Consider the following 27,360-nt stretch of genomic DNA (forward strand, 5'->3'; position numbering starts at 1 on the left):
TTTTTAAAAACATCTACAGGTTTTGAACTTGGTCCAACGAGGCCAACTAGGATCATTTGGATCGAACCACTAAAAAACAGAGGGAAGACAGCTAACTTGATTCAGTATGTTGATTGAGGAAATTAGGCAAGTCAGTAAACTCTTTGTTCAATTGAATCAGACAACAGCTGGATTATGTCCTGTATGGTCTCAGCAAGTTTTTCTTTAGTGATTCTAGCCCTCAATTTACAACACCTACACAGCAGCACAGGAACTTCACAGTAAACTGTCAAGTACCTCTTCTTCCTCCTTACCTCTTTAGGCTTTGTTGACACACTTTTACTGTGAGACAGTAACTCCTAGTTATAAGATACTAATTCCCATTGCTACCTATTAGCTACTGCTACCTACGTCTCCCTCGCAGCTACATTTTGGTCAGAAAAAGTTTTATGTTAAGCTGGTCTTAGTTGTTTGGCTCAAGCAGTCAAACCACCAAGGTTGCCTTCAGAACAGAGTGGACCACCACAGCAGCTTACCCACAGGAAGACCAACCCCTCCACTGGGACAAGGCATATAGAGTTTTCCCATGTGAGAGCGAAACAAGACTGAACTGAGCTGCGGTCCCTGTCAGGGAAGACAAAGCATACAAATACCGCCGGCCCACCCGTCACAGACCCATTGATTTGAATGGGAATTTCTGTTCTAGTAATTCTATTTCTATGAGAAAGAGAAACCCAGTCAACATGGGGCTGTGTGTATACGTATTCTGACCCAGACACAGAGAGAGAACTGGGTTTGGACCTGTCCCTCGTCCCCGTACTGCTAGATTGTTTATTCACCTGCTTCCTCTGGGTCTTTACCCTGCCCTGATGCACACCAGATTTATGGTGTGTGGTCTCTCTCTTTCTCTCTCTGCTTTTCTGTCTCTCTTTCTCTGTCACACACATCCGCATACATAAGCACACACACACACACACACACACACACACACACACACACACACACACACACACACACACACACACACACACACACACATACACACACACACACACACACACACACAATAAATACTTTATTTGAATCCACCAATCAGATTTACATTAAAAAAAGTTCCAAACATTTCAAAGGTTCCTGTATGCATGGCACTCAGATAGCACCTCCTTCTCCAAACAGCTAGGCTTCCCAGGACAGCTGAAACAGAGCAGTATCCAGCCTACTGCTTTGCCCTAGTTTTTGTCAGGCCCGCAATCTGGAGTCCACACACTGCAAGGCTGTGTACGTGGCAGAGGCTGCCAAATATAAGCACCACCAGCTTGCACCTCTACCCGAGGCTGTCCAAGCGTGCCGCGAGAGGCTGGTATTTAAGCAGCTTGCCGGCAAAGGCCTGTTCCATGTAGCCGTCAAATGAGCAGCCCACTTCCACACACGCTTACACACATACTTCCACACTTCCACACACACACACACACACACACACACACACACACACACACACACACACACACACACACACACACACACACACACATACTTTTCCCCTATCGTTTTCTCTCTATCTCTTCTCTTCTTACAGTATATATATATGCTGCAGACAGAATAGGCTTCTTCCCCCACAGCCCCATTTACTTTTCCTAATCCCCCCCTTTTGCATGATTTATTTAGGGGTTGAAATTGGATAAACACAATATGGCCGACAATGCCTGGCATCTCTGACCTCTGCAGTTTGTGTGGGTGTGTGGAAAAAGTCCCCCTGTGTGTGTGTGTGTGTGTGTGTGTGTGTGTGTGTGTGTGTGTGTGTGCACGCAGTTCCCTCTAACCCCGGTGTCAGCACTTCTCCTCCCTTAGTACCACGATGGCTTTATGAATAAATCGACTCACATTAACTCCTCTCCACCACAAGCAGAAAAACACCATGCAGCGTTTGTCCTTGTCCGAATGGGAATTTAAAATGTGTCCTAGCTTTGATATGATATATGATATAATCTCTGATGTTGTGATCGGAGTGGCGGGGAATTTGAAATACTGAGCCCAGCTGTTTCTTTCAGTGAAATTCAATGAAACACTATTCAATTCCTCAGTGAGCTGAAGTACATTTGTAAATGTTTGCCAAATAGTTCTCTCACTCTTAAATTAATACAAAAATGTCTCTGTGTGTTGCTCTTTACAGATGCAGATTCTTGACAAGTTCCCAATCGAGGGAGGGCAGAAAGATCCCAAAAAGAGAATCATCCCATTTCTCCCAGGTGAGTCTCCATCATTTCTCCCAGGTCAGTCTCCATCATTTCTCCCAGGTCAGTCTCCATCATTTCTCCCAGGTCGGTCTCCATCATTTCTCCCAGGTCAGTCTCCATCATTTCTCCCAGGTCAGTCTCCATCATTTCTCCCAGGTCAGTCTCTATCATTTTTCCCAGGTCAGTCTCCATCATTTCTCCCAGGTCAGTCTCCATCATTTTCCCCAGGTCAGTCTCCATCATTTCTCCCAGGTCAGTCTCTATCATTTTTCTCTCCCTCTCTCCTTTCCTTTCCTTCTTCTCTCCACATCTATAAAGTCTTTCACACTCCGATAAGCAAAGCCCCTGTCAACCCCATGGCCCTTAACATTGAACCCGACCAACACTCTAATCGATCCCTTGCCATATATGGCCATAAGATCTAATGACATGACACTATCCATAGGGACTTATTGGAGTTTATAAGGAAGTACAGTCTGACTTGAGGCAGACAGAACACCACCATGACAGTCAAGTCACCAATAGCGCTGACTAGGCAAGAAGTTACACCGCGTCAGTATCCTGCTCGTATCGACGCCCCTCCTAGTGTCGTTCATACATTATTCATCAGTCGGTCCATCCAGTTGACTGTCTCTCGGAGGTGCAGCAGCAGGCAGGTGCTGACAGTGTGTGTCTGTCTGATGTGGGAGTGAAAGACACACAATGGAAAAAGAGATTGAGGAAGAGATGGTGGAACAGAGAGAGAGACAACACTCCTGCTGTGCGAGTGAGAGGCTTCTGTCTGTTTACTGTTTATGTTGGTTAGGCTCTCTTAGAGCCTGATGGAGACCACGTGCTCTCAGCCCTCTCCCTACCCGTGCCTGGCCACCCAGACTTATTGCCCCGGCCAAAACGCCACACCCTGAACATTTGTTTCTTCTCCACATTGAGTCTGATCTTGACTCCCCCTCCACGACCATTCTAGAACGCGAACACATTCGGACCGTCTGATCGGTGCTCAAACAAATGTTGTTCTTTATATAGGTTGGGGGGAACGGTGAGGGGTGAAATACAACTGAAAGGCCTCTCCGGTAACGGGTGGGTAAAGGGTGGGTCACTATGTGTCCGGTGGGGCGGCTCCTCGGCCTGTGTTAATGAACAAGAGAGAGAACGATGAGTCCGGGGTTTCAATACGTGCTCTCAACTTGCGCTGGGTGGCCTGCTGTCCGGGAATGGGTCCTCTTCCTTTGGGGCCAAAGAAAAGGAAGAGAGAGAGTCGAACATCCCCTAGTATCTTCTTAGGCGTCTGATCGAGGCGCTTCTCATTCTCACTCCGGTTCTTCTGAGGACTAGGCGTACCCTCTGCCTGTCTGCCCACACCCCCCGAGTGACTGAACCTCTACTTATACCCATTTTGAGTAACGAGGGACAGGTGGGACCAATTCCAGGTGCCAATTGGTTGCAGCACCTGGACTGGGTAATATTGGTGTTGATTCACCAGCCCCAGTTGGTGGCTGTAGAGGTGTCCATGGTGCTGACTCACCTTGGCCTGGCAAGCCCTCTGGAGCTGACCAAGGTCCTGCTCCTTCATTTGTAGCTCCCTGCTGGCCCCCAGGTTGCCACAGTCCCAGAGACCGATAGGTTGGGCCCGAGCCAGATCACATGTGGGTAAACCAATTTTTTTGAAAATTGGTCATTGGTTTTGATACTCTGGCTAGAGATGATCCCGTCGCTGATGACTTTGTTTTGTACAAAAGGCCTCGTCACCACAAACAACTTCTATGATGGCAAATTCAAGCTGAGGTATGTAGCCAACACATGGCATTGGAAGAATTCAGAGTCGTCAGGCAGTCCCCACCCCGCCAACCCACCTCACATTAAGCCACCTGGGTGTCAATCAAACCTCCACCTCCATCTGTTTACATACCTTTTGTAACATTTATTTTGAACGGAGAGTCTCATCGAGATATAACACCTCTTTTGCAAGAGATACCTGTTTAAGAGGGCAGTAGTCAGACTCCAGCACTGCACTATCATCCCTCTGCTATTCATCATTCAAAGTATTGCTGGCAATCAGAACGCACACAGTCTGTCCCCAGCTCTTCCCCTCATCCTCTGTGTCTTCAGTTCACAGGAAGGGTAATTTGATCACTTCCCGTGGGACTGTAGGGACCGCGGCATACCCTGGAGTAGGGGGCGTTCTGATTGGCTGGTGCCATTTTTCTTTGAAGTCACTGAGTTAGACTAGATACATAACCTCCAAGCGCTTAAATCTCATTTGATATGTTAAGAGGGACATGCAGGACAAGACCGTTCACTATGAGAGTATGAGAGTGAGATTGTCGTGGTTCAGAAGTCTTTCATGTGTTACTGACATCTGGTGTTAGCCTGTGGTAATACACAAACACACTAAAGGATTGTCCTCTGCGATGAGACAGGATTGTACTGGTCTTTAATTTATTACGGTTTTACACTCTCTAACATCTAAAATGTGTCCCTTCCTATCTACTCTCTCTCTCTCATTTTCCCTCCCCCGTCCCTCCCTCAGGTAAAATCCTGTTCAGGCGGAGTCATGTGCGTGATGTGGCCATGAAGAGGCTACGTTTCATCGATGACTACTGCAGGGTGAGCGAGGAGGCATTACTGTCAAAACACACACACACACACACACACACACACACACACACACACACACACACACACACACACACACACACACACACACACACACACACACACACACACACACACACACACACACACGCGCGCTGTAAACCTCCTGTCCCACTTGAGCTCCCCCCTGTCACATGCTATTGGGATTTAGGGGTCAGAGGTCAAGGGTGACAGATGGTAACCAGACACACGTGTCAGCGAACACCTCAGGCGTGAGGTTAAACACGGGTGTAGAAGGGTACATGTGTTGACTGGGGGGGTTTCCAGTTTGCACCACAATAAGATGGTGTTGTCGGTTGCACATTTCTGTGCAAATACTTGATACAATACAGTCTTGTCTCTTAACTCATCTTGTTGCCGAGTTTTAAAATAAATATGTTTACTATGTTCAGGGGCAGTTACCAGGCTAGCAAACGGCCCAACCGAGGAAATGTTTTTCAAATACTTAGCTAGTCTGAAAACATATTGTCATAGATATGGGTCTCTAAGGCTTTGGTTTATTCTGGTAATGAAGTTTTAGAAAGAGATTTGACCTAGTTCTGTTTAGTTTAGAACACACAAGAACACTTCTGAGTGCCCAACAAAAGATAGACTTTAAAAAGCGACCCATTCTTTCAAATAAATAGATAAAGATAAATAGATAAAGGCTATGCCCTCGGTATTTAATTTTAATGAAACTTTTCTAAAACTCCCCCAAAACTTCAGCCTTTGGTCATTCAGCAGTCTGACTTCAAAAAAGCTCTTATTGTTTCCCCTTTGTTTAGTCTCTCTCTCTCTCTCTCTCTCTCTCTCTCTCTCTCTCTCTCTCTCTCTCTCTCTCAATTCAATTCAATTCAATTCAAGGGCTTCATTGGCATGGGAAACATGTGTTAACATTGCCAAAGCAAGTGAGGTAGATAATATATAAAGCCTCTCTCTTGCTCTCTCTCTCTCTCTCTCTAAAAAGTGAACAGGAAATATTACACTCACACAAGTTCCAAAATAATGAAGACAATTCACATGTCATATTTTCTCTATGTAACGATAGGCAAATAGTTGAAGTAAAAGTTTGTTCTTCACCCTTTTCTTTTGGCAACAGGTCAGAAGGTCATCTTGCTGCTGTGATTGCACAGATAGATATGGGAGTTTATCTAAATTGGATTTGTTTTCAAATTCTTTGTGGGTCTGTGTAATCATACATCATACATGGTCATACATTTTGCAGGAGGTTAGTTAGTGCAGCTTTAGTTTCCACCTCATTTTGTGGGCAGTGTGCACATAACCAGTGTGCACATAACCAGTCCTCTCTTTTTAAAAAAAACTATTTTTCTCCCCAATATGTAGTTACAGTCTTGCCTCATCGCTGCAACTCCCTTACAGTGAGGCAAAGCTCGAGAGCCGTGTGTCCTCCGAAACATAACCCAACCAAGCCGCACTGCTTCTTGAAAAAATGCCCGCACCAATGTGTCGGAGGAAACGCTGTACACCTGGCGGCTGTGTCAGCGTGCACCCGCCACAGCGTGCGGGATGGGACAAGGACATCCCTGCTGGCCAAACCCTCCCCTAATGCAGACGACACTGGGTCAATTGTGTGCCGCCCCATGGGTCTCCCAGCTGCCACAGAGCCTGGACTTGAACCCAGAGTCTCTAGTGGCACAGCTAGCACTGTGATGCAGTGCCTTAGACCACTGCACCACTCAGGAGGCCCCTAGCCTTTCTTCTCTTGAGAGCCAGGTCTGCCTACGGCAACCTTTCTCAATAGCAAGGCTTCTCTCTCTCTGCCCCGTCTCTCCCCCTCTCTCTCTCTCTCCCTCTCTCTCTCTCTCTCTCTACCCCCTCTCCTCCTCTCTCTCTCCCTCCTCTTGCTACCTCTCTCTCTCTCTCTCTCTCTCTCTCTCTCTCTCTCAATTAAATTTCAATTTAAGTGGTTTATTGGCATGGGAAACATGTTTACATTGCCAAAGCAAGTGAAATAGATAATAAACAAAAGTGAAATAAACAATAAAAAAATTAACAAAAGTTATTTCTCTCTCTCTCTCTCTCTCTCTCTCTCTCTCTCTCTCTCTCTCTCTCTCTCTCTCTCTCTCTCTCACACACACACTTACTCCCCCCTCTCTCTCTCTCTCTCTCTGTCACACACACTTACTCCCTCTCTCTCTCTCTCTCTCTCTCTCTCTCTCTCTCTCTCTCTCTCACTTACTCCATCCCCCTCTCCCTCTCTCTCTCACTCTCTTTCTCTCCCCACCTCCCTTTTTCACACACCATGGTATCAAAGGCCAAGGATGTAAACAAACAAGGGGGCTGGACTGTCACACACACACAATACAGCTGCTCTAGCACTCCCGGAGTAGGGAAGGTGTGCAGTTTTCTGCCTCGAAAACACAGATAAAAGGGTGGACTTTATTGTCCAAGGCCACATCTTATAATCAGTGAAATCAAACATTTTGAAAGACTTTCTCTCAACTTTGATGATACGTTTTAATAACCTCCAAATACTCGTGCCCAGTCTTTATGTAAATGCTCAAACACAACTTAAAGATGCCTTCAGTCATGTCAGAAGCAGATTCATTGTTTACCTAAAACAGCAGCACATTCCAGCAAAGCTAATGTCACGTTTTAAAATGAACTTTCCTTGCTTTGTTTAATAGCACTCTCATGAATAAGGGAAATACGTTTTGTCTGTCAGAGTGCAGTGTTTATTTCATTTCATAGCACACACATTTGTTAGCATGTTTCTCATGCTGGCTTTAGCCACGCAGGGAGCAGGCCTGCCCCGGCAAGTGCAGGGAAGTTGCCTAGAACCCATGCCTCGGAACAAATGCCTCGGGAGTCAACGTCTGCATAGCTTGACAAATTCCCATGATTTGTGAATCTGTTCGGACCGAAAAGCTGGTGCAACAGCTAAAATGGCTTTGGAAAAAAACAACATTTGAGCTAATAGGGAGAAGTATCTAACAAAATAACTACATTATTGCAGTCATTAATCATAAACTATTTACATAATAGAAATGTTGGTACATTTGTGGACAAAATTCTTGCTTACTCAACTTTTAAAGGTTTAAAAAAAAAAAGAAAATAGCTTGTCATCTTATTTACTTAATATGTCTTAAAATTTGTTTTATGTTTGGAGATGTTAAGAGATTGTTCTGCCTGTCTATCACTCATCATCTTCTGATCTGAACTTTACTACTTCCTGTTTGTTGTCACATGACAAACAACAGAAGGATCGTGATGACACAGACGGCCCTCTCAAGGGATTGTGAGAGGCTGGAGCCAAACCATCTGTATCACTAGCTGTCTTTTATTATAATATACACTTCCTCAATGACACATGACTAGAAAAGGAGCATATGAGTGCGGACGGGTATTTGCTCTTCTTGTGAACAATGGAATATTAATTCATTTGAAGTTGTGCACTGTCCCTGTGAAATAAATCCATCAATATGATATGGATGTTGTTCAACATCAATCTCAGATATAGTACTATATGTCCACCTTGTCTACCTTGTCATTGGCTCCTATTGATCTGTTCCTATAATAGTGTGACTTAGCATGACCATTACAGATGGATGTCCATCCTCAGTGGAATAGGCTGACATGATCTTCCATTGAATTGGAGCCAGACTCTGTGCTAAGGATTATACTGTGTGTACTGTAAAGGTAGAACGTAAAATGGATGTCGGAATGCATCCTCCGTAGTTCATCATTCCAAGAGCTGCTTTGTGTGGTGCATCGTTGTATGGTATCTTACAACGGATGTTCTCCCTCCCTCCCCGCCCCCCCTCTCTCTCTCCCCCTCCCTCCTTCCCCTATTCTCCCCCCCCCATCTCTCTCTCTCTCTCTCTCTCTCTCTCTCTCTCTCTCTCTCCCTCAGGCTCTGGTCCGTCTCCCTCCTCAGTTGTCTCAGAGTGAGGAGGTGCTGCGCTTCTTTGAGACCAAAGCTGATGACCTCAACCCCCCAGTAGAGTGAGTATCTAACACACACACACACACACACACACACACACACACACACACACACACACACACACACACACACAGTCTTGCACAACTAACCTTGTGGGGACACACAATTCAGTCACATGAAACATCCTATTTTCCCTATCCTTTAATCTTAACCCGGAAACCTAACCATAACTCTAACCTAACCCTAGCTCCTAACCCTAAAACGAACCCTAGCTCCTAACCCTAACCCTTAACCCTAACACTCATTTTGAACCTTAACCCTAAACTCCCTAGAAATAGCATTTGACCTCGTGGGGACCAACAAAATGTTTCCAGTTAGTCAAATTTTTGATCGTTTACTATTCTCGTGGGGACTTCTGGTCCACACTAGTATAGTTAACACACACACACACACACACACACACACACACACACACACACACACACACACACACACACACACACACACACACACACACACACACACACACACACACACACACACACACACACACACACACACACCACACACACAAAAAAATCAATTCAAGGGGCTTTATTAGCATGGGAAAGCAAGTGAAATGGATAAACAAAGGTAAAATAAACTATAAAAAATGAACAGTAAATATAAGTAATTGCGGGGGAAAAATGTATGTTTATCGACATTTATCAAACTATTAATATATTTTTTGCTGAAGAACTCAGGAGCCCATGAGTGCATGATCTCTCTCTCTAACTCTAACAATGTGTGTCCTCACCAAACTGGGTCAATATTTCGCCCTGTCTTTTTTTCAAAACTTTCCCATCCTGCTGCGCGGTGTGTCTCAGAGAGAATCAGAGAGGCTGAGGCCTCATTGTTTACAGTGTGGGTCCTTTTGAACAGAGGAAGTGGAGGCCAGGCTTTGATGCCACCAGCAGGAGGGTAGAGGGTTCACACACTGATCCATGGACAGAGTTTGTAGGGCGGCCATGTTCCAAACACTAAAAGGGAACTGTGGGGGTGTATACTGAGAAGTAGAGCTACTAATGTGCTGTCTATGTGGTAGATAGTTGGCTGACTATGGGGGGGTTGTGTGTCTGTGTGTGTGTTTGTGTGTGTGTCTATGTGTGTGTGTCTGTGTGTGTGTGTGGGTGTCTGTTTGTGTCGCTCAACGTCTTCCTACTTCTACACCTTTCCCATGAACTGTTGGTCCTATTGGGAAGTACTCAAGGCATGATTAACAATGTGTAAAAAAAAAAGTGCCTTTGAACAGGGGTATGGTAGTAGGTGCCAGGCGCACCGGTTTGTGTCAAGAACTGCAACGCTGCTGGGTTTTTCACACTTAACCGTTTCCAGTGTGTATCAAGAATGGTCCACCACCCAAAGGACATCCAGCCATCTTGACACAACTGTGGGAAGCATCGGAGTCAACATGGGCCAGCATCTCTGTGGAATGTTTTCAACACCTTGTATGGTCCATTCCCTGACGAATTGAGGCTGTTCTGAGGGCAAAAGGGGGGGGGGGGGTCACGTACACTCGCTGTACGTGACCATGTTCCAAAGTACCCTCTTTAGAACGTTTTGGTGTGTTCCCTAGTCAGCTCTTTTTCCAAGCTATGAAAAGTTCTAGCAAGCCTCTACACATTTGGGAAAAGGGAGAGAGAAGGTAGGAGTTGGTGTGTGTGTGTGTGGATGACGGTATGTGTGTGTGTGTGTTGGGAGGATGACAAGTTTCATACTTCTTGGAGATGTTCCTTTCCCCTCTGGGTACTTTTTAATTAGGGGAACGAAAACTGTGCTCTCCAAATTCACGTTCGAAAGCTCCAAATCAGTTGTAATAGACTGGTAACACACACGCATGCAGGCAAGCACACCACCTGAGGCGCAGACTCCCTAGTTAGATGCTGACAGTTTTCTCATCCATGTTTCAATTACTCCTCTCATTATTTCATTCCCTTCCTCGCTTCTCTGCCTCTCCTCTGCCTCACTTCTCTGCCTCTCCTCTACCTTGCTTCTCTGCCTTGCTTCTCTGCCTCTCCTCTGCCTCGCTTCTCTGCCTTGCTTCTCTGCCTCTCCTCTGCCTTGCTTCTCTGCCTCTCCTCTGCCTCTCCTCCGTCTCGCTTCTCTGCCTCTCCTCTGCCTCACTTCTCTGCCTCTCCTCTGCCTCGCTTCTCTGCCTCCCCTCTGCCTCGCTTCTCTGCCTCTCCTCTGCCTTGCTTCTCTGCCTCTCCTCTGCCTTGCTTCTCTGCCTTTCCTCTGCCTCTCCTCCGTCTCGCTTCTCTGCCTCTCCTCTGCCTCACTTCTCTGCCTCTCCTCTGCCTCGCTTCTCTGCCTCCCCTCTGCCTTGCTTCTCTGCCTCTCCTCTGCCTTGCTTCTCTGCCTCTCCTCTGCCTTGCTTCTCTGCCTCTCCTCTGCCTCGCTTCTCTGCCTCTCTTCTGCCTTGCTTCTCTGCCTCTCCTCTGCCTTGCTTCTCTGCCTCTCCTCTGCCTCTCCTCTGCCTCGCTTCTCTGCCTCTCCTCTGCCTCGCTTCTCTGCCTCTCCTCTGCCTCGCTTCTCTGCTTCCCGGTTGTTTAAATCCTTGCTTCTTTCACTGGAGTGAAGAAAGGATGCGAGGAGAAAAGAGATAGAGAGAGGGAAGAGGAGAAGACAGCAGATATAGTGACCTCTGTCTCACGGTGATTTCCTGCTGAGGCTTAATAGAGTCTCTTTCCCTCCCTCCTCCCTCTTTCCTCCTCTTTTCTCTCGTTCTGTCCATCCCCAGCTCATAAATTCAAGTCTGCTTTAATTGACATGACTGCTCAAGGTTAGAAACGCTATTGCCAAAGTGGTTAGGATTCGATCAACAGCCTCTCTCTCTCTCTTTCTCTCTCTTTCTCCCTTCTCCCCTCACTCATTCCTCCCCTCTCTAGCTGTATCGCTCACAGTCTTTCTATAGCTCCATTCATCTCTCTCTCCATATTTTTCTCACTTCATTATCTCTCTCTTTCTCTCTCTCTCTCTCTCACTCTCTTGCTCTCTCTCTCTCTGTCTCTCTCTCTCTCTCTCTCTCCCTATTCTACCTCCCTCCTTCTTTGTATTCTCTATGACATGAGTGGTGCGGTCTATTTTGGTATGTAAAAACAACACATTAATCATGTAGTCCAGAGACAAGTCGGAGAAGACGAAGTCACATATCTCCATCAATAATACACACGTACACCCTATACCCTCAGTGCTCTCTCTCTCTCTCTCTCTCTCTCTCTCTCTCTCTCTCTCTCTCGTTCCCTCTCTTTCCCTCTCATCCCCCTCCCCTCTCTCTCTCTCTCTCTCTCTCTCTCTCTCTCTCTCTCTCTCTCTCTCTCGCACACACACACACACACACACACACACACACCATCTCATTACATTGCATTGCTCTTGGCCAGTCCTCATCTCTAAAGGAAAGCCTGGCTAAGATTGTGACTCCATTATAGCATCAATATGTATGATAATGGACATGGAAAGTGGGGTAGACTAAATGGACATGCTAAGCTTGTTCCTGTCTATTGTAACAATGGGAAGTAATGGTGAAGGTGCATTTTATCCATCTCTCATGTACTATTCTAGCACTCACACATTTCATAGTGGTGGTGCATTGCATCCAGAAAAGCTGCATCCTAAATGGCACACTATTCCTTATCGCCTCTGCAGAAAATGTGTGCACTATATAGGGAATAGGGTGCCATTTGAGATGCAGACATGGACTATTCTAGCAGTTACACATCATGATTCAGAAGTAGATTTCTGTCTGGGGGGAAATTGGATGGGCTTTCATCTTGGTTCCTTTCCTTCACATCGGCTAAATGGAAACCAATTAGAGGACATTTAGCAGTGAGATTGGCCACTGATTTACTACCATGATTGGTGTGTGTGTGGTAGGGAGGAGGGGCGGTGTGTGTGTGTGTGTGTGTGTGTGTGTGTGTGTGTGTGTGTGTGTGTGTGTGTGTGTGTGTGTGTGTGTGACTATACTCCAGAGTAACGACAGTAGCGACAGGGCCATGTTTTCTGATCTCAATGGTTCATTATTCAGGTGACAGCTAGAACCACTTCACACACCGGCAGCAACCCGGCATGTTTTGGTCTATTGTACATTTTGTCGGATGTGGGTTTTATACTGGAGTAGAAAAGGGGGCGTTCCATGACGCCGATGTAAATGTCTCTGCTCACGGGGTGTGGTCACTGAGTTATAGTTAAAACTTTATATTAAAAAAAAATCTCTCATTTAGAAGGCTAACATCACATTTCATCTTCTCACAAATAGTTTCATATTTAATCATATACGTTCTACAATATTTAGATGTAAATCTGGTAACTGGGAAATGTACACATTCAGAGAAACAGTTATGATGTTCTGCTCTGTTAGTTACATTACAAATCAGTAAGGCATTCGACATGATTGTTCTTTAAGAACCCACAGACAGTTTCAACTGGTTGGAATACAGAAATATGGTTACATTATTCAATCTTTTGAGGTTACCTTACTCCAAAACTTTCATTTTGGCAGAGTGAGGAAACGAGTTTCGGTATTTACGACCGCTATAAACCTGTGGTGGGAGAGAAAGAGGGGGGGGGGGGGGGGGGGGGGGGGGGGCTATGATCCTCACCCAAAAGGGGCACGTCATGACAGTGCATTATGTGTCCATTTTTCCATTGTCCTCAAATGTTCCAAAAGAGAGAGAGAAAGACCCATGGATATGTAGATAGATTAAAATAAAATAAATGTTATTTGTCACTTGCGCTGAATACAACAGGTATAGTGAAATGAAACACCTTACAGGGAAATGGTTACTTACAAGCCCTTAACCAACAATGCTTTAAGAAGTTTTAAAGAACAAAAAAGTGTTAAGAAAAAATAGAAAATAAAGTAACAAATAATTAAATAGTAGCAGTAAAATAACAATAGCGAGGCTATATACAGTGGGTATATAGTCAATGTGCAGGGGTACCGGTTAATCGAGGTAATTGAGGTAATATGTTCATGTAGGTAGAGTTAAAGTCACTATGCATAGATAATAAAAAGAGAGTAGCAGCAGTGTAAAATAGGGGTCTGGGTAGCCCTTTGATTAGCTGTTCAGGAGTCTTATGGCTTGGGGGTAGAATTTTTAAGAAGCCATTTGGACCTAAACATGGCGATCCGGGACCGCTTGCCATGCGGTTGCAGAGAGAACAATCTATGACTACAGTGGCTGGAGACAATTTGTAGGGCCTTCTTCGTTCACATTGGAGTGGGCCTAGGGTTGCTGGTATAATGGTGTTGATGTGAACCATGACCAGCCTTTCAAAGCACTTCATGGCTACAGACGTGAGTGCTACGGTCGTTAGTGATTTAGGCAGGTTACCTTAGTCTTCTTGGGCAGAGGGACTATGGTAGTCTGCTTGAAAAATGCTGGTATTACAGACTCAGTCAGGGACAGGTTGAAAATGTCAGTGAAGACACCAGTTGGTCATCGCATGCTCGGAGTACACGTCCTGGTAATCCGTCTGGCCCTGTGACCTTGTGAATGTTGACCTGTTCAAAGGTCTTACTCACTTCGGCTACGAAGAGCGTGATTACACAGCCGTCCAGAACAGCTGATGCTCTCATGCATGCTTCATTGTTACTTGCCTCGAAACGAGCATAGAAGTAATTTAGCTCGTCTGGTAGGCTTGTGTCACTGGGCAGATTGCGGATATTCTTCCCTTTGTAGTCTATAATAGTTTGCAAGCCCTGCCATATCCGACGTGTGTCGGAGCCGGTGTAGTACAATTTAATCTTAGTCCTGTATTGAAGCTTTGTCTGTTTGATGGTTCGTCGGAGGGCATAACGGGATTTCTTATAAGCTTCCGAGTTAGATTCCTGCTCCTTGAAAGCGGCAGCTCTACCCTTTAGCTCAATGTGGATGTTGCCTGTAATCCATGGCTTCTGGTTGAGGTATGTACGTACGGTAACTGTGGGGATGACGTCATCGTTGCACTTATTGATGAAGCCCGTGACTGATGTGGTGTACTCCTCAATGCCATCGGAAGAATCCCGGAACATATTCCAGTCTGTGCTAGCAAAACAGTCCTGTAGCTTAGCATCTGCTTCGTCTGACTACTTTCTTATTGACAGAGTCACTGGTGCTTCCTGCTTTAGTTTTTGCTTGTAAGCAGGAATCAGGAGGATAGAATTATGGTCAGATTTGCCAAATGGAGAGCGAGGGAAAGTTTTGTACTCGTCTCTGTGTTTGGAGTAAAGGTGGTCTAGAGTTATTTCCCCTGTGGTTGCACATTTAACATGCTGGTAGAAATGAGGTAAAACAGATTTGAGATTCCCTGCATTAACGTCCCCGGCCACTAGGAGCGCCGCCTCTGGATGAGCTTTTTCCTGTTTATTTATGGCCGTATACAGCTCATTGAGTTGTGCGGTCTTCGTGCCAGTATCGGTTTGTGGTCGTATATAGACAGTGTGGTCTAAAGCTTATCATGAGAGACTCTACCTCAGGCGAGCAAAACCTTCCTTAGATTTTGTGCACCAGTTGTTGTTTTCAAATATACAAAGACCGCCACTGCTTGTCTTACCAGAGGCCGCTGTTCTAGATAGAGCTTGCATGTATGTGTACTTTTGTACCTGTGTATAATATGGTAGCAGTCTGTCTCTGACTGTGACCACCGGACCATACAACATATCCTCCCTCCCTCCTCCTGCTCCATTGTCCCAACTCCCTCTCTTACCTCAGTCAGTGATCTCTCCACCTCCCCCTGTGCCTCCCTCAGGGCTGCCTGTGTAACAGATAGGCCAGTTGAAGCAGCAGACTAACAGCTCCAGCTAACAGCTTTAGCCACTCAACCCTGATGGATAAAGCTACTGCTCCCTGCCCCCTGTAATCAATACTGGTCTACCCAGAGTATTGGGAGGCCCATAGCATTGTATCCAAAGTGATATGCTCTGTTTCAGCTTTCGAAACAGTGGCGAAAGCACTCTGAACCCAGCCTGGCATACAAACTGATATGTTTGTGTGTGTGTCGGAGCGTAGGGCCCTCCTACTGTGTGTGTTGATTTTCAAACAGAGCGCACGCACGCACAAACACGCACGCACGCACGCAAGCACACACACACACACACACACACACACACCCAGACCAGACCAGACCAGACAGAACGGGCAGCTCACTCCATTTGGACACGGAATTGTATTTTGAAATGCTGCTTTGTGTGTGTTCATTTCAAAACTGAACGGCTCAATGGAAGAATAGAAGTTGAGTAATTGTTTTGCAACAGTGTAACAAGTCAGATTGCTAGTGTTGGGGTTTTGATGTTATCTGTGCTGTTAGGTTTGGCATTCGGAGGAATGTGTGTGTGTGTGTGTGTGTGTGTGTGTGTGTGTGTGTGTGAGTGTGTGAGTGTGTGAGTGAGTGAGTGAGTGAGTGAGTGAGTGAGTGAGTGCGTGCGTGTACATGAGTATGATGAATAGTCGCAGTCAGTGCAGCAGTCAGTGTGGTGAAATGTGTCCACCTCATCAGTTACTGTAAAAGGAGGAGAGGAAAGGATGAGGAGGAGGGGGAAGAGTGGGGGTGAAGAGGGACCCTAGGGAGGGTATGGGGGTTAGGGGTGGAGGATTGATGGTGTAGAGTTAGCTCTTGAGCTTGACAGTCTAGACAAGAACACTGTCTCACGTTGTTGTCTTGCACCCCCTTTCCTTTGTTTGCTGAAGCATGGAGGCCCACCTGAACAAACTGCTGTTAGAATAGGCAAACTGCTGTTAGGCAAACTGCTGTTAGAATGTACTTTAATGTACCTTTCATTAACAAGCCATTAATAATATCATTGATTAGGCATGTGTTGGTTATTAGTAACACCTATTGATACTCCTGTAGTACCCTCTGTTACTCCTACAGTATCCTCTGCTACTCCTATAGTACCCTCTGCTTCTCTTAAAGTATCCTCTGCTACTCCGATAATATCCTCTGCTACTCCTACGGTACCCTCTGTTACTCCTTAAGTAGCCTCTGTTACTCCTATAGTACCCTCTGCTACTCCTACAGTACCCTCTGTTACTCCTATAGTACCCTCTGCTACTCCTACAGTACCCTCTGTTACTTCTATAGTATCCTCTGCTACTCCTATAGTATCCTCTGCTACTCCTACAGTACCCTCTGCTACTCCTATAGTACCTTCTGATACTCCTACAGTACCCCCTGTTGCTCCTATAGTATCCTCTGCTACTCCGATAATATCCTCTGCTACTCCTATAGTACCCTCTGTTACTCCTCCAGTACCCTCTGTAATCCCTACCGTACCCTCTGTTACCCCTGTAGTACCCTCTGTTACTCCTGTAGTACACTCTGTTACTCCTGCAGTACCCTCTGTAATCCCTACCGTACCCTCTGTTACTCCTGTAGTACCCTCTGTTACTCCTGTAGTACCCTCTATTACTCCTGTAATACCCTCTGTTACTGCTGTAGTACCCTCTGTTACTCCTGCAGTACCCTCTGTTACTCCTACAGTACCCTCTGTTACTCCTGTAGTACCCTCTATTACTCCTGTAATACCCTCTGTTACTGCTGTAGTACCCTCTGTTACTCCTGCCGTACCCTCTGTTACTCCTGTAGTACACTCTGTTACTCCTGTAGTATACTCTGTTACTCCTGTAGTACACTCTGTTACTCCTGTAGTACACTCTGTTACTCCTGTAGTACACTCTGTTACTCCTGCAGTACCCTCTGTAATCCCTACCGTACCCTCTGTTACTCCTACCGTACCCTCTGTTACTCCTGTAGTACCCTCTATTACTCCTGTAATACCATATGTTACTGCTGTAGTACCCTCTGTTACTCCTGTAGTACCCTCTGTTACTCCTCCAGTACCCTCTGTAATCCCTACAGTACCCTCTGTTACTCCTATAGTACCTTCTGTTACTCCTATAGTACCCTCTGTTACTCCTGTAGTACACTCTGTTACTCGTGTAGTACACTCTGTTACACCTGTAATACACTCTGTTACTCCTGTAATACACTCTGTTACTCCTATAGTACCCTCTGTTACTCCAATAGTACCCTCTGTTACTCCTGCCTCTGTTACTCCTGTAGTATACTCTGTTACTCCTGTAGTACACTCTGTTACTCCTGTAGTACACTCTGTTACTCCTGCCGTACCCTCTGTTACTCCTGTAGTACACTCTGTTACTGCTGTAGTACCCTCTGTTACTCCTGTGGTACCCTCTGTTACTCCTGCAGTACCCTCTATTACTCCTACAGTATCCTCTGCTACTCATATAATATCCTCTGCTACTCATGCCGTACCCTCTGTTACTCCTGTAGTACCCTCTGTTACTCCTACAGTATCCTCTGCTACTCATATAATATCTTCTGCTACTCCTATGGTACCCTCTGCTACCCCTATAGTACCCTATATTACTCCTATAATACCGTCTGTTACTCCTATAGTACCCTCTGCTACTCCTATAGTACCCTCTGCTACTCCTATAGTACCTTGCCTACCAGACTGGTAGTGTTAGGACTGGAACAAGACTACTCCTATAGCTGTTTCAAACTGAATCAAGAGAATGAGTCAAACCTTTCCAAAGGGCACGGCTGCTAAGGTAGATTGAATTCTCAGACCATGATCTGATTCCACTGGTGCCATGTGTCTCTGTACAGTAGGAATCAATCCCACCAATCACATCTTGAAAAGGGCAGACCTTGAGGGATCCAGATTAGTTATAGTGTGTGAGGTGCAGGAATATAACACCATTGTAAATTCAGCCCATATTTATGTTTATTTATTTTCCCTTTTGTATTTTAACTATTTGCACATCATTACAACACTGTATATAGACATAATATTACATTTGAAATGTCTCTATTCTTTTGGAACTTTTGTTCACTGTTGATTTTTTATTGTTTAGTTCACTTTTGTTTATTATCTATTTCACTTGCTTTGGCAATGTAAACTAATGTTTCCCATGCCAGTAAAGCACCTTAAATTGACATTGAAATTGATATTAGGGACATCTGCCTGTGAATGGGAGTACTGCAACAGAGAGACAAATTCAAGGCTGATTTCATTGATGTGCCTTAGAATAGCTCAACTTGGTTTTCAAATGAGAGTTCTTCATCTTTTATGTCTTAAATGACATGTACATTCTTTGTATGTCAAGTCTTTCTCTGTGTCACGTCAGTCTATCTTTCAGTCTTTATCTCTTACACACCAACACAGCAGTGTCAAAGCCTCAAAACATGTGCAATTCATTTGTTGATCCTCCTCTGCACAAATGAACTTGAAATATATGCTTGTGAGCTTGAGTTTCACCTGGAATCAACAACGAACACATTAAAGACATCTCAAATCTTCACTTCTAAGCATTTCCCTCAAGTACAGCAGCGTGGTCATGTTCATTCCACCAACTCACCACGAGGCGGCGTTCTCCTCGGTGTAAATGGCCCTATCTGGAAACAGCTGTCTAGACCCAGATCAGCTGGAATACAGTGCAGACTGCAGGACTACAGCCAGTGACCCCGTGGCTCCAAACTACAGTAGGGAGAAAAGTGTCCCAGGGGGCTTTCCGTCAGAGATAAATGTGTCCACTGTCTGGTATTTTACTGTTGTTTTTTTTTTCTCCTGTCGTTTCTTTCTCTCTCTGTCATTATTGATGTACATTTTGGCCCCGGGCTGTTCCTGTGAGAGATAGATTTCCAGACACGATTCCTTGTCTTTTCTGATCGTTTTTTACGATTCTCTCGCTCTTTTCCTCGGTCTGACATGGGAGGAATTTTCACACTTTCTTTTCGCTGGGATTTAAATGATGGATGAATTTGAATGGAATGGCCATATCCACAGCACCTGTATCGGTGCTCAAACTAGGCTAGACAGTACAGTATTGTTCATCAGCAGATGCACTTAGAATATTGCATTATAATCCCTGTCTGACTGAATGAAGGATGAACGATTTCATACCCTTCAGTTGAATGTCAGGTTTGATTGGTCACATACACTTATTTAGCAGATGTTATTGCAGGTGTAGCGAAATGCGTGTACAAACTTGCTTAGGAGCTAAATATGCTAAATACGTCGGCACTAACTGACGTCACTGCTCAGAACTCACATTGTTCACCACCTTCCTGTAAATAACAACGACAATTCCCTTTGAGAGACAGTGGTCCCAGTCTTCAGTCTTCTTATCAGATTATAACTGGGATAAGTCATGGTGAGTGATTGGTCAGCTGTGGGTGCCTCTCCGCAGGCTATGAGCTAAGTAGCATTGTGTTGTCCCAAGTGATGGTGTAAGTCTCTAATCAGACTGGGCCTTTTTGGTTAATTAGAAAGAATGGATGGGGTGTCTGTTAGGGGAGGGGGGTAATTGTGCGTGTATGTGTGTGTGTTTGTGGGGGGGTAATTGATTCTCTGTACCCTTTTAGGGGAGGGTTGCTAGTGGGCAGACAGAGCTTGAGCCTTGGCCCAATAATTAGGGGGGCGGGGAGGGGAGAGTTGAGGGGTGGTGATATGGTACTCATCAGGGATTTAGGGTTCAGGTTAGAGGGGGTTTGGATTGGGTTTACTTATGGAGGGAGGGAGGGACTTTAACACTGTACATCGACATTTGAAATGTCGCTATTCCTTTGAAACTTTTGTGAGTGTAATGTTTACTGTTAATTTTTGATTGTTCATTTAACCTTTTTTATATGATCTATTTAACTTGCTTTGGCAATGTAAACATATATTTCCCATGCCAAAAAAGCCCTTTGAACTGTTTTGAGAAGGCAAGAGAGAGGGAGGGGAGAGAGAGAGAGAGAGAGAGAGAGAGAGAGAGGAAGGAGGGACAGATTAATTTGGAGAAGTGCACGTTTACGTTCGAACCACCGGGCCAAACTCTGGGGCACATTGGGTGTAATTAGTGCACAACCATCATGTTATTACTGTAGCTAAAGACCCCCTCAGTCTTTATCTCTCAGTCTGTTCCAGTTCATACACTGTCAATAAGGAACAGACTGCCTGGTTTGGATAGTCGCACACAGGATTTAAAGACTGTCTTCAATGAACTCCTTAACCTTACTTTTGGGCCCTAACCCTTCAATGTTTGTAGATCTGTAAGGTAGAAGCAATATGGTGGAAGTCCCCCCCCCCCCCCCCCACACTCCACTGCTTATACCCAGACCTTTCAGATCTGAAAACGTTTGTAGGGTTAGGGCCAAGGGGAGGGTTAGGGAGTCATTTGGGACCGGCTGGTACAGAACATAAAAGAGGAATGGAAGGTCTCTCCATTCACAGCGGTTCAGGAATGGCTTGACCAACCTAGTGTCCTCTCTACTGACCGATATCACAGAGGGTCAGGGGTCACATTTGTTTGACCTGCTAATCAATCAGTCAGTGGATCTGTTTAACTGGCCTCACGGCTTCCTAAATGTGCGTTCAGTGGTTGAGCGGAGGCATGACATACTCACGTTTGTGTACGTGTGTAGGCCTACGGACAGTTTGTCGCACACACATTCTTACTGTAATCAGTCGGATTTCACTTTTCGCCCTTGAATCTTTGAGTGACATGACTTCCTAGACATAAGAAGGTCATTGACCTTTAACGTCTGCTCCCATGTGTGATCAGTCTTCTAAATTTAGCATGGTTGTACAGAAAGAACAAATACTTATTTTGAAATGGAGACAGCATTTTGGATTCCCACTGTCTGTAAAGGGGAAACACTAGCCCCCAGAAACCACACACACACACCCTCTTGAAATAGTCTACAATATACTTACATATTTTCCCCCCTCCTCTTCCCCTTCCTCTTTCCCTCTGTCCTTAAAATATTTATCTCATTACGATACATAGGAAGGGAGCAATCGGCCAGAACTCACCGCCTCACCCCAGAGGGAACAGTATTATTTCAGCCTTGAGTAAACTGGTCGCTAGCCAGAGGGGCCAGACCCCCCCCCCCCCCCCCCCCCCCCCCGCCCCCCTCCTAATGTCTTTCAGATGCATCCCAAAAACCCGGGACCCAAAACTGCCAAAAATAACCATCCCTAGTCCCATTGACCACAAGCCTGACCTGGATGCGAGCTAGCTATTAGCTTAGCGGCTGAGCTAGGCTAAATCCGCTAATGGGCTAATTTAGGTCACTGTTTACTTGCATTTAACGCTAGCTACTGTTTAGCTACTACTGTAGGCTAATGCTAGGTTAATGGGATAATGTATGTCAATGTTTACACAACAGTTTGTTGAGTAGATGTATGTAGGCCACTCTGTTGTTGAGGGTTAATGAAACTCCTGAATGCTTAGCTAAGCTAAGGACCATCAAATTATGATAATCAGGGGTGCAACTTTGGTTTTAGAAGTATATTTATATACATACATACATACATACAATGGGTGGGTCTAATCCCGAGTGCTGATTGGTTAAAAGCGCTTTCCAGCCGGTGTCTGTTCCACAAGTTACCACCGGCAAAAGCTAGACATTACAATACCTATTTACTCTGTTCCATCTGACTGCGCAATCCACCGTCTCATCAGCCCAGGCACTTTATAAACTTCATCTCCACTATAAAAAGCATCTAGACATGATCTCACATTTCTTTTAGACTGATATTTAGTTTTCAACAGCAGAGATTTTTATAAACCTTGCTGTCTGTCTCTCCAACATTTGCAACATTGTTTCAGTAGTCAGATTCGATCTCCTGCTGTCCCATAGTAATGAACGTGTTGGGAGTCAGGTCGGGACAGACAGGCAGGCAGTGTTTCTCAGCCATTCGAAATCATGAATCAGCTGGCATCATTTTTATGGATATATTCCCAAAAAATATCAATTGAAAAAAGGTCAAATGAAACACAGCTAATTTGCTGTCTTTCCAGCTTCAGTTTGAAGTGATTGTGTTACTCCAGCTGTGTTGTTGGCTAGCTCCTCTAAACAACAGTGTTGTGACGAGTGAGCACATTTTCTATGCCTGGAGAACTCGCCACTCATTAGCTCCTTGTTATGGATGTATCCAAATAAATGTCACATGTCCACCCCCGTCCCCAGTGAAAGTTGCGCCCCTGATGATAATACGCCTCAAAGTGTTTTTTTTAAACTGAATCGAAACACACACAGTATCGATTTAACCAGGAGACTGTTCTGTTCACACGTATGAAGGGTTATTAGTTCGCTACTGTAAGTCTGTCATCATTGATCCATCCATGTAATAGTCATTCTATTTCCATGGATCCATCTATCTCACTCAACACGATGACGATGCACAGTATTGCTAATAGAAAGAACTGGACAGAAATTCCAAAGCTGGAGTTGCTGGTTGTGGTCGATGCACATGGACATTTACAGTAGGACGAAAAAGTGCTTACACAGTTGACTTTTCTCGAGTTTGACTTCTTTATAAGATGTTCGGGACAGGTTTACCTTGTAAATGAAGCTCAGCAGGCATTGTTTAACAGTCTCCAGGGTAGAGGAGTACAATTAAGTAATTTTCAGCCTGCTGCGGTGTTCGACCAAACAAGCACTTTTGTTACTACACAGCGTGAAACATGGAAGGCAGTTTACTTGTACTATTTATACAAGTTAAGTATTGATTTCCTCTCCTCTCCTCTCCTCTCCTCTCCTCTCCTCTCCTCTCCTCTCCTCTCCTCTCCTCTCCTCTCCTCTCCTCTCCTCTCCTCTCCTCTCCTCTCCTCTCCTCTCCTCTCCTCCCCCTCCACTATTTAGGTTTTGACTGTCAACCTGTGAGCCATCCCTCTGTGTCTGTGTAGTTTTAAAGGCCCTGGTAACCCACTACGCCTAGCTCAGGTCACATTGTGTTGTAAACTCTGTAAGTGAGACCTCTTCTCCTGTTAACTCTCCAACACTGGGGACTGGCATAGCTAGGTGGGCCTTTGTTATGGGGTTATAGGTAGACAGCACTGACAGTACACTAGTGTAGAGTAGTGTTTTTAAGTAGTGTTCAATACAAAACAGATGTTGCCGAGTTGAATTGTAAGATTATTATAGAAATATGTACTAAATAATCATAGAATTACAGAATATTGAATCATGGAATTATATAGTGTAAAATTATAGAAATATGTAGAATTGGTGTTGTTGTTCTATGTGGGTATATCTATATGGACATATATATCTGGATGTCTATAGAAGCATAGCAGTGGATCCTAAGAAAGGGAACATGCCCATTGAAAATTCTGGAAATCTCTATCACCCATAAAGAAGAGGATGTTGGCAGCATTGCCAACACTGCAGCAGGCATGACCAAGGACAGAAAAAGCAAATATCCTGCTAGCTGGTGCAAGAATTCTCCTTCCACAAATGATTTCCATTAAAATCCCAGCTCTAACTATAGTCTCACTGTCAGCTGAATACAATAGCTTCAGTTGTTTCTCTTTAGCTGGAGGGTCATCTGCCCAGAGCGGCTGACCACTGATGACACCAGGGTAGGAGCTAGAGTCCGTCTGGTCACAATGGTCAGTATTCTGACCCGACCTGGCTGGCCATTAGAACAATATAAGAGCATTATTCATGATCCTCTGTGGAGAGCTACAAAGAGGCTAATTGAGGCAGGGCATTGACTCTGAAAGGGCTATCATGCCTTTATGCCACTAGGGAGGTAGAGAGAGAAGGCTACAGACCTTGGATTGGTCATCTGGTCTCGGTGAAGTGTGTGTGTGTGTTCACTCACAGCGACAGCCCAGGAGAATCATTTCCTTAACCTCTCATTAAAAATACCACTAAATGCATCGTCATCCTGATGAAACACCAAGCTGTTCCAAGCATCATTCTGCCCTCTGCAGTTAACGCACGCACACACGCACACGCACGCACGCATGCACATGCACACACGCACGCGCACGCACGCCACACACACACACACACACACACACACACACACACACACACGTTCTGCAGGGCTAGCTCCGCTCCGCAGTCCGCATGTCCTTAATTTAGCCGTAGTTTAGCTAGCAACATAAACCAATAATAATCCATTAAGAAGACTTAAACAGATCCTCCCTCTCTTTCTCTCTGATGGAGGAAACAAGAAAAGGGGGGTTGAAGAGGAGGAGGGAGGGAGGGAGGATGGTGGTGCTGTTTCAAACGTCACATGACCAGGTTGTCAGTTGGCCCTACTCATTCCCCCCTCTCTCTCTCTCTCTCTCTCTCTCTCTCTCTCTCTCTCTCTCTCTCTCTCTCTCTCTCTCTGTCTCTCTTTCACATACATACTCTCATACTCGCTCACTCACTTCTTTCACACACACACACACACACACACGCCTCTCTCCGTCTCTGCGTGCGGGCTGAGCTGTGTGTGTGTATGTTAATGAGGTCAAGGAGTGACAGACACCCTATGTGTGTCTCCTCTGTGCTGCTGTCCTTCACTTGACTCTCATCATGTCCCTCTGTTGTTGCTTCTTTTTTAGGGACTATGGATCATCCAAGCGCAAATCAGGTAAGTCTTTCCACCGCCCTATTGATTTAAAGTGTCTTCATGTTTTCTACAGTATGTATGTTGTAAGCCATTGTAATTCTGTCAGCAGACTATCCTCTACAGGGTAATTGATTGACTTAAGTAGATGGAGGGAAACTTTACCCCGCTTCTTCTCATCCCGTAGCACTGAATGATCCGTCATCCTGGTGAATGGTACTTGTCACACAGCGTGATCTGTCTTTCCCTTTAACTGTCGCTTTCATGTCTATCTGTCAATGTGGGTTTTGTTTACTTGTCCGCTAACGGAACAGAACAGTGACCGACTGTTGACCAGTGTTTTTGGGATGTGTTCCAACTGAACAAACCCTCTGTATAGCCTCGCCTTGCCTTGAACCCTGGGTGGGGTCAATAAAGTATTGAAACTCCTGGGGATGTCTCAGGAAGGACAGCCGTTGATGTTCCTGTTCTGTCTGCCAGGATGAATTATTTTCTGTTGTGGGGAGAGACAGATTGCATCCTAAACGGCATCTTATTCTCATTATAGCGCGTTACTTTTGTCCAGAGCCCTATGGTCAAAAGTAGTGCACTATAAAGGGAATAGGGAGCCGTTTAGGGCACAGCCATGGTCAAAGCCATTCAAATATGTCTTGGCTGTGGGCTTTGGTTTTCAGGCATAGAGATAGCTTTGTATGACATATGCATTAAATGAATGTAGAGTGTGAAGGATGCTGGGGCAGATCCTAAGATCCTAGAGGGAGACACCATTGTGTATACTGTATCACTACTGTATTGGAAAGTGGGTGGGTTAGCCTGGTTCCAGATCTGTTTGTGCTGTCTTGCCAACTCCCATGGTCAATGAGTTGGCAGGACAAATCTGTGACTCGGCTGGATGGGTGTATGTGTGTGGTAGAACATGTGACTTCCTCTTACTGTATACTAGGCTATTCAGTATGACTGACCTATGGAATATGAGCTTGTTCAGTGGGTCAGATATACAGTGCCTTGCGAAAGTATTCGGCCCCCTTGAACTTTGCGACCTTTTGCCACATTTCAGGCTTCAAACATAAAGATATGAAACTGTATTTTTTTGTGAAGAATCAACAACAAGTGGGACACAATCATGAAGTGGAACGACATTTATTGGATATTTCAAACTTTTTTAACAAATCAAAAACTGAAAAATTGGGCGTGCAAAATTATTCAGCCCCTTTACTTTCAGTGCAGCAAACTCTCTCCAGAAGTTCAGTGAGGATCTCTGAATGATCCAATGTTGACCTAAATGACTAATGATGATAAATACAATCCACCTGTGTGTAATCAAGTCTCCGTATAAATGCACCTGCACTGTGATAGTCTCAGAGGTCCGTCAAAAGCGCAGAGAGCATCATGAAGAACAAGGAACACACCAGGCAGGTCCGAGATACTGTTGTGAAGAAGTTTAAAGCCGGATTTGGATACAAAAAGATTTCCCAAGCTTTAAACATCCCAAGGAGCACTGTGCAAGCGATAATATTGAAATGGAAGGAGTATCAGACCACTGCAAATCTACCAAGACCTGGCCGTCCCTCTAAACGTTCAGCTCATACAAGGAGAAGACTGATCAGAGATGCAGCCAAGAGGCCCATGATCACTCTGGATGAACTGCAGAGATCTACAGCTGAGGTGGGAGACTCTGTCCATAGGACAACAATCAGTCGTATATTGCACAAATCTGGCCTTTATGGAAGAGTGGCAAGAAGAAAGCCATTTCTTAAAGATATCCATGTGTCGGTTAAAGTTTGCCACAAGCCACCTGGGAGACACACCAAACATGTGGAAGAAGGTGCTCTGGTCAGATGAAACCAAAATTGAACTTTTTGGCAACAATGCAAAACGTTATGTTTGGCGTAAAAGCAACATAGCTGAACACACCATCCCCACTGTCAAACATGGTGGTGGCAGCATCATGGTTTGGGCCTGCTTTTCTTCAGCAGGGACAGGGAAGATGGTTAAAATTGATGGGAAGATGGATGGAGCCAAATACAGGACCATTCTGGAAGAAAACCTGATGGAGTCTGCAAAAGACCTGAGACTGGGACGGAGATTTGTCTTCCAACAAGACAATGATCCAAAACATAAAGCAAAATCTACAATGGAATGGTTCAAAAATAAACATATCCAGGTGTTAGAATGGCCAAGTCAAAGTCCAGACCTGAATCCAATCGAGAATCTGTGGAAAGAAC

At 45.1% G+C, this 27,360-nt stretch overlaps 1 protein-coding gene across 5 annotated transcripts in view; it reads left to right on the top strand.

Annotated features, from left to right (window-relative positions):
• LOC110493536 (SH3 and PX domain-containing protein 2A) overlaps nucleotides 1–27,360 on the top strand; it is a 119,283-nt gene that overhangs the window by 27,936 nt on the left and 63,987 nt on the right. For all 5 annotated transcript variants that reach the window (XM_036949457.1, XM_036949458.1, XM_036949461.1 and 2 more), the window contains exons 3-6: nucleotides 2,150–2,225; nucleotides 4,741–4,817; nucleotides 8,719–8,810; nucleotides 25,131–25,159. In XM_036949457.1, coding sequence (XP_036805352.1) covers nucleotides 2,150–2,225; nucleotides 4,741–4,817; nucleotides 8,719–8,810; nucleotides 25,131–25,159 — 274 coding nt within the window. The remainder of the gene's footprint in view (nucleotides 1–2,149; nucleotides 2,226–4,740; nucleotides 4,818–8,718; nucleotides 8,811–25,130; nucleotides 25,160–27,360) is intronic.

The sequence above is a fragment of the Oncorhynchus mykiss genome, chromosome 17 (assembly GCF_013265735.2).
Source record: "Oncorhynchus mykiss isolate Arlee chromosome 17, USDA_OmykA_1.1, whole genome shotgun sequence".
NCBI classification, from domain to species: domain Eukaryota; kingdom Metazoa; phylum Chordata; class Actinopteri; order Salmoniformes; family Salmonidae; genus Oncorhynchus; species Oncorhynchus mykiss.